Source organism: Anas platyrhynchos, chromosome 1 (genome assembly GCF_047663525.1).
Source record: "Anas platyrhynchos isolate ZD024472 breed Pekin duck chromosome 1, IASCAAS_PekinDuck_T2T, whole genome shotgun sequence".
Classification (NCBI taxonomy): domain Eukaryota; kingdom Metazoa; phylum Chordata; class Aves; order Anseriformes; family Anatidae; genus Anas; species Anas platyrhynchos.
Window position 1 is genome coordinate 192,474,805 of NC_092587.1, and position 6,865 is coordinate 192,481,669.

At 37.4% G+C, this 6,865-nt stretch overlaps 1 protein-coding gene across 1 annotated transcript; it reads left to right on the top strand.

Moving 5' to 3' along the window:
* The first annotated feature begins 202 nt into the window (after window positions 1–202).
* On the top strand, window positions 203–6,655 carry LOC101794349 (interstitial collagenase). Its single transcript, XM_005010499.6, has 10 exons — window positions 203–370; window positions 508–752; window positions 1,221–1,369; window positions 1,470–1,601; window positions 2,254–2,415; window positions 2,954–3,164; window positions 4,287–4,420; window positions 4,970–5,129; window positions 6,029–6,132; window positions 6,325–6,655. Exons 1-10 carry the CDS (start codon window positions 266–268, stop codon window positions 6,432–6,434), a joined length of 1,512 nt encoding a protein of 503 aa, XP_005010556.1. The 5' UTR covers window positions 203–265; the 3' UTR covers window positions 6,435–6,655.
* The last annotated feature ends 210 nt before the right edge of the window (window positions 6,656–6,865 follow it).

Consider the following 6,865-nt stretch of genomic DNA (forward strand, 5'->3'; position numbering starts at 1 on the left):
CCAAGGGATAAAAGAATAATGTCCAGCAAAATGATTGCAAAATCAGGGGTTTTCGGGGAAGGTAAACGGTCATGTGTTAGCCTGCTTCTAAAACTAAATCTGTTTTCCGTGTTTCTGTGGGAAATCAGAGGATGTTATTAACTGAGTCATGCAGCTGTTGACTTTAGCAAGCAGGCAACTGATATAAATAGAGAAACACTAGTGAGCCTTGGACAGAAGTGATTGAGAGGTCTTCTGTAAGGGCTCATAGGACACAGAGGCAAAGATGAAAATGAAGATCCTTGCTTTCCTTGGGTTACTGCATATTGCATGTTCTTATGCTTTCCCTGTGGCTCCAGAAAAGGAAAAAGAAGATATGCAATTTGCTCAGGTAAAGACTATAGACAAAATACAGAGAACAATTTATTGAGAAAATTAATATAGTGATGAGGAATATTTTACTAACAATGCTCTTCCATTGAAAAGAAATATTTATGCTCTAAATTGTTGCTTTTCTTTCCCTATCAGAAATATCTGGAAAACTTTTATGATTTTAAAGAAGAGAAACACTCTCTCTTTAAATCAAAGAACCTCGACCACATGGCTGACAAAATCCGAGAAATGCAGTCATTCTTTGGGCTGGAGGTGACTGGGGAGCTGAATCGTAAGACAATGGACATGATGAAGCAGCCCAGATGTGGTATACCAGACGTTCATTCATACAGCACCTTCCCACGGAACCCTAGGTGGAAGAAAGAAGATATAACATATCGGTAACGCATACTAAAGCATGTTTCTCTGTATACCACTGGGAAGCTTTGTGGCTGCCAGGCAGAAGTGATGCCAGCAGGTTCTTTACTATTTTCTCCTGTATTTATCCTCACAAAAGCCCCATTCAGGATGACAGGGCCAAGAATGCGGTGAGCGTTTAGATCTTTTGCTTTAGGTTTCCAAACAGTGATAAAAGAGACCAGAACAGTAATCTACATCAGTTTGTTAAAAGCATATTAAATAGCATAATCAGTGGATAAGAGGGTTACAACTGAGAATATCTATGTTAGGATTTCTGAAAGAGATGATACCTTCAAAAACTTCCTCTATTATGTAAGCAGATAAAGAGAAAATAAACAACCAGACCTATAAATAATAACAACCAGTGATTAAAACATTTGACCTCCATACTATGTGTCCTAGCCACTTGTGATCTGCTTGTTTTTAATTCCTTTTGTCTTGTTTTACAGGATTTTGAACTACACTCCAGACATGCTGCAAGCTGATGTGGACGAAGCAATTGCAAAAGCCTTCGATCTCTGGAGCAGTGTCACCCCTTTGAGATTCACCAGGATCTACAGTGGTGATGCAGACATAATGATCTCCTTTGCTGCTGGATGTAAGGAGACCTCCTGTCCTAGGAATAAGTATTTGTTACTTTTTCCTACAGAGCCGATGAAAAGCATCTCGTTTTTTTCTTTTTTTTTTTTCCTTTTTAGTTCATGGTGACTTCTATTCCTTTGATGGTCCAGGAGGAACTCTGGCTCATGCCTACCCCCCCAGCAATGGGATAGGAGGAGATGCTCATTTTGACGAAGATGAAAACTGGACCAAATTTACCACCTATAATGGTAAGTAACCTTAAAAATTGTTTTGTCTGTTTTTTATTAGACAGCGTTTGTCTTGAAGACACTGTGAAGTCACAGACACCATGTCAGTAATTCCAGTATTTGCTGAGGTGTAAAGTGTCAGCATAATTTAGTACAATGATTCTGCATATTCTGATCTGCAGAATCACTTTTTTTAAAATAAGATTATTTAAAATGATGGAAATCTTAAAATTCTGCAAATGAAAAGAAAAAAGAAAAACAAAAAGGTCTTTAATTTGTTGATAGTATTGAGGTTTTCTGGTGTCTACATGATACTGGTCTTTCTGAAGTAGTTGTCAGATGTGTTCCATGTCATTTATGATATTTGAAATGTGACCAGATGATTAAAATGTCCTCATCTAATTTTCAGTCTACATTAATATTAAAGAATCTTTGATTCTTTGTTGGCAGTAAAATTTTTGCAGCATGAACAGTGTTCCCAGATTAGTTTCCCTGGAAACTCATTTCTTTTCCAGGGTGCCAGAGAACCTCATACCCCAGACATAGTTAAATTTTGCTGTGTTGTTAACACCATGAATGATATGTCATGAATGAGAAGATGAAAATTTGTATCTCACTGCCATGCAAGAATACTTGTTCAGTGCTTGTTCTCTGTGCTGGAATTTTGTTTTAGGATACAACTTATTTCTTGTTGCTGCTCATGAATTGGGCCACTCACTGGGTCTTGGCCATTCCAATGTCTTCGGTGCCTTGATGTATCCTATATATATGGCCAAGGATACGAGAAACTTCAGACTTCCTCAGGATGATATTGATGGCATTCAGGCCCTCTATGGTAAGCAAGAAGTATCATTTTTGTTGGACAATAGATAAGCATTTATAAGAAATTTTATTCTGAAAAGTACTGATCTTAGTACTATAGAAAGGATGCTGAGATTTAATTTCCTGATATTATTTTGGGTAAATTGCTCAGTTTCTTTGTGGCTAAAAGTCAACAGCTGAAAAATGGAATCTGTGGGCTGTGTTCATGCCACTAAATCAAAAAGTCCAAGAGCTTTTCTCTAATGCTACTGGAGGAACAGCATATAACTGTAGTATTAACCTATCTTACCTTCCACAAAAGGGCAAATATGCACAACTGCCATTAGGAAATTTTATTTGCTCTACGTTAACTCCAGAGCACATACATTTTGAGAGAGCAACAGCATATTGAGGCAAAATCATACAAGACTATTTTAACAGGTTAATATGTTTAAGGCTAATATCTTTAACCTTAAAGAACCTATACACTTGGGTCAGTGGTGTATATCCTGAACTTCTGCAACATGAAACCCTAATTCATCTTCCAATTCCACATTTATCTGTTCCCAAAGGACCCCCAAGGGAGTCTCCTGCACTGCCAACAGAAGTGCTTCCCTCACAAGAACCAACTGAAATGACACCTACAGAAGTACCAACAGAAATGTCACCCCGAGAAGAACCAACAGAAATGACACCCTCAAAAAGACCAGCGGACTGTGACCCTCATTTGGCATTTGATGCTATCACTACTCTTCGTGGGGAAATATTGTTCTTCAAAGACAGGTGATTTCTTTTCTAACAACACCTTCTTCCGAGACTCACAAAGGCAAAACATAAAGTTCAATTCAAGGAACTTATCTTCCCTTGGTTACAAAGGAAGATACTTATTTCTGAAAGTACTAAGGCAACTTTGCAAATTTGTACTAGCCCAGCAAGAGCTGAGTAAGAAGGTTTATTGACAGGTGAGTAAAATGTTATAAGCCATCATCCATCATCACCCAGGTCTGTTACAATTGCACAAGACTGAATAATCCCAGCATCACTCCTCATATGCAGCCACAGCCTTATCACGCCAACCCACATCTGGGTCATGGAGCTGTGGAAAGCACTGCTGATGACTTTAGTGGTTTTCTGACCTAGGGGCCCACACTGAGCCAGTGCCTAGTACTGCCTGTAGACAAGCCCTGACATTAGAGGTGTCATTTTGGGTATGTTCTGACACTGAGTGCTGTAACAAGGTGGTACACTCCCACCTTGGAGAAAGAGGACAGCATGTCAGGCCAGCATTTCACGCACTTCTTGGGTGGGCAATTGTGTTCCGATTGAACAAACTTCTTTTGATGAAGTGTGTCTGATTCCTCTCCGAAAGCATGTAATGAAGAATTGTAGCTTAAAAACATTTTAGGAAAGGGGAACAAGGAGCAATTCCTCCTTATTTTGGGTTTGGACATATTCTTCAAGACTGTCTAGTGAGTATTTGTAAGCAACTTGAAGTTAAGAACAAAGCTGTGCCAGCCCATATGGAACATGATGAAGACAAAGCTTCAATGGTCAGCACTACCACAGGCATCACACTTTGATGGGCAAGCCATCAAGGTATCAGTGGAGCAGTCCTCAGGTCAAGAGGCTCTAGGTGGTCCTGCTTGCACAAGGGTATTGGACAATGTGACCTCCAGAGGTGTCTTCCAATCTCAACCATTCTGTGACATCAGTGCAAGCAGAAGTAAGGGACAAATGTCTGTGTGAGAGCAGGGCAAAGTATAGCACTGCATCCCAAAATGGGTAATGGCTTTGCCATACAGGACTGTCTTCAGCACCAGACGTGGGATTTTAAGTACATTTCTGTGCCATTGATCTCCTAGTGAAATTGGAACAATGAAACATTGTTTTTTTCATTTCTATCAGCTACGTCTGGCGTAAAAGTCCCTACTTCTCAGAGATAGAGCATGACACCATCTCCACATTCTGGCCGTCGCTGGCAGCTGGCTTTGATGCTGCTTATGAGGTTGACAAGAAGGATCGAGTGATTTTTTTTAAAGGTATTTCTCTTATATTTCCATCAGTCCTTTTCATGAATAAGTGAAGTAATGGTAGTTCTGCTAGCTTGTCTATACTTGTGTATGTGATGGAATAATGGGAATAATATAGTAACAACATATATTCTTAATATTTAAACCCATTTTCATTTTTAAAATGCTCTTAATGTCATCAGTTAATGCTGCTTCATGGCAGTCCTGCACAATATGATGTTACTCTTTTTAGTGATGTTGCTCTTTTCAGTGAGAGAGATCAAAGCTGTGATAAAATTCTTTGAATGCATTGCTATTCATATACATTTTAAAAGATGACACACACACCTAAAAACATGCTGAGTTTTAGCTATTGTGTTTTGTAATACCATACTGAACATTAAAAATGGAAAATCCGATATCCAGTCTCTGAAATATTCAAAATTATGTGTGTCCTAAAAAGACATTCTCAGCTGGACTTCTGTGCTACTTGGATGCACAGAAAACTCTGGGACTTTGATAAAAAGGAGTTCAGCTTCTTCAGGAATACTTAGTAATATTTTCTCTTTTTCTCAACAGACAACGAGTACTGGGCTGTCAGTGGCTACAATATAGAGGCAGGATTCCCCAAGCCTATTCAGAACCTAGGTTTTCCCAGAAGCGTCAGGAAAATAGATGCAGCTGTTCATGACCAAAATACCAAGAAGACCTATTTCTTTGTAGGCAACAAGTATTGGAGGTAAGGCCAGTTTCTCTCTTGTGTAGGAGAGAATCAAAATAGCTTTTAAAAAGTGAAGTTATATTAGAATTTATACAGTAAATTTGTGGACTCTTGTCAGCCTTCTTAGCCAATATAAATCTGAAACTCAGAGGCAATTACTCAACTCTATTGTAGCAAAAAAAAAAAAAAAAAAAAAAAAAAAAAAAAGTTTGTAAAGAAAAAGATAAAGATATCCATTTGCTATTGCCAGTTTGTGATTAAGAGACACAAGCAAATGAGCTTGTAATTATTGTAAAGCAGTATTACATGAAATTTGTACAAGAAATAGTACAAAAAAAGAGTGAGTAGACTTTGTCATCATGTCATGCACTAAATCTGTAGCTGTTAAGGGTCAGCACTCTGAAAATTTTAAATGAAGAATCTATTAAGAAAGCTATGGAAAGAGATCAAAATATTGATTTCATTGATTTCTTAAAGAAACAGTTCTGCTAAACAGTATTATTAACCCTAATAATTGAATTGTAATAATATTATCTTGTAACAGTGTTAATACACCAGAACTTTACATTACACTCATGGAGTCACTTTTTAGGTTGAATACTGTCAAACTGAAATAATCAATTTGAATAACTATTTACTCTATGCTTAAGATTATTACTCAGTAAGAACCCTGTCCAGCCCTATTATCAATCTCAGGGACCAGAGTTGAAATATTTAGCCTAATATTCTGAAAACAGCCTTGCATAGTCCAGTAAAGATGTGAATATTCACACAGGCAAGATTTATAGAGTTCACTGAGTTCAATATACAGCTCATAGTTACTGGGTTTTCAGTAGGCTTAGTTAGTAAAATTTCCACCTGGTTTCAACATTGACATCACATGCTTGTTTCTTGTTTTCATTAATTTCTTTATTCAGTTTTGATGAAAATACTCAGTCAATGGAAAAGGGATATCCAAGAAAAATTGCAGCTGACTTCCAAGGAATTGGCCACACTGTTGATGCTGCCCTTCAGAAAAATGGTAAATACATTTAAATGTAATTAAGAACAAAATAGAAGACCATCAGCTAATACAAACAAAAAGTATATGCTCCAAATATATGTGTTGAAATGATATATTTTTTTTAATTATCAAGGAAAATACCAGGTATAGGTCAATATGTATGTTGAACTTAAATATTAATTTGCCATTGTTGTGTCCATCTAATTCTAGGGCATTTCTACTTTTTCCATGGATCAAACCAGTATGAGCTTGATGTCAAGACCAAGAAACTTGTCCGTGTAATGAAGAGCAACAGCTGGTTTGATTGCAAGAAGTATTAAATGATGGTGCAGGACTGCATTTGCCCCAGAAATGTTTTTTCGTGTTCCTATAGACAACATCATTCAGCTGTTACTGTGCATCTGATTCTAAAATGACGGCCTTTGAAAAACCTAATTTAAAATCTTAATAATGTAAAACTTAATGTACAGGTTTAATTTATTTTTTCCAACTATTTATTAATCAAAATTTTTTTGAGTAATAAAAGTATTTTGCTGGAGAATAGCATCATTTGTGTATTTTGGTTCAATCCTGTGGTGTCAAGGCACAAGGCAGAATTGAATGCAAGCCTCAATAATCCCAGGACCCCTGCAGTGTTTTTAGTAGTGCTGTGCCTGTAGCAGGGAAGTTAAAGAGAATCAGAGGCAGTTGAGCAGTCTAGAGTGGCAATGAAAAAAGACCTGAGAGAGAGAACAGGAAAGAAAGACACTAA

Coding starts and splice junctions, on each gene's coding strand:
- LOC101794349 (XM_005010499.6), top strand. CDS start 266: ATGAAAATGAAGATCCTTGCTTTCCTTGGGTTACTGCATATTGCATGT. Junction 1,602..2,253: donor CAAATTTACCACCTATAATG/GTAAGTAACCTT, acceptor ATTTTGTTTTAG/GATACAACTTATTTCTTGTT. Junction 3,165..4,286: donor ATATTGTTCTTCAAAGACAG/GTGATTTCTTTT, acceptor CATTTCTATCAG/CTACGTCTGGCGTAAAAGTC.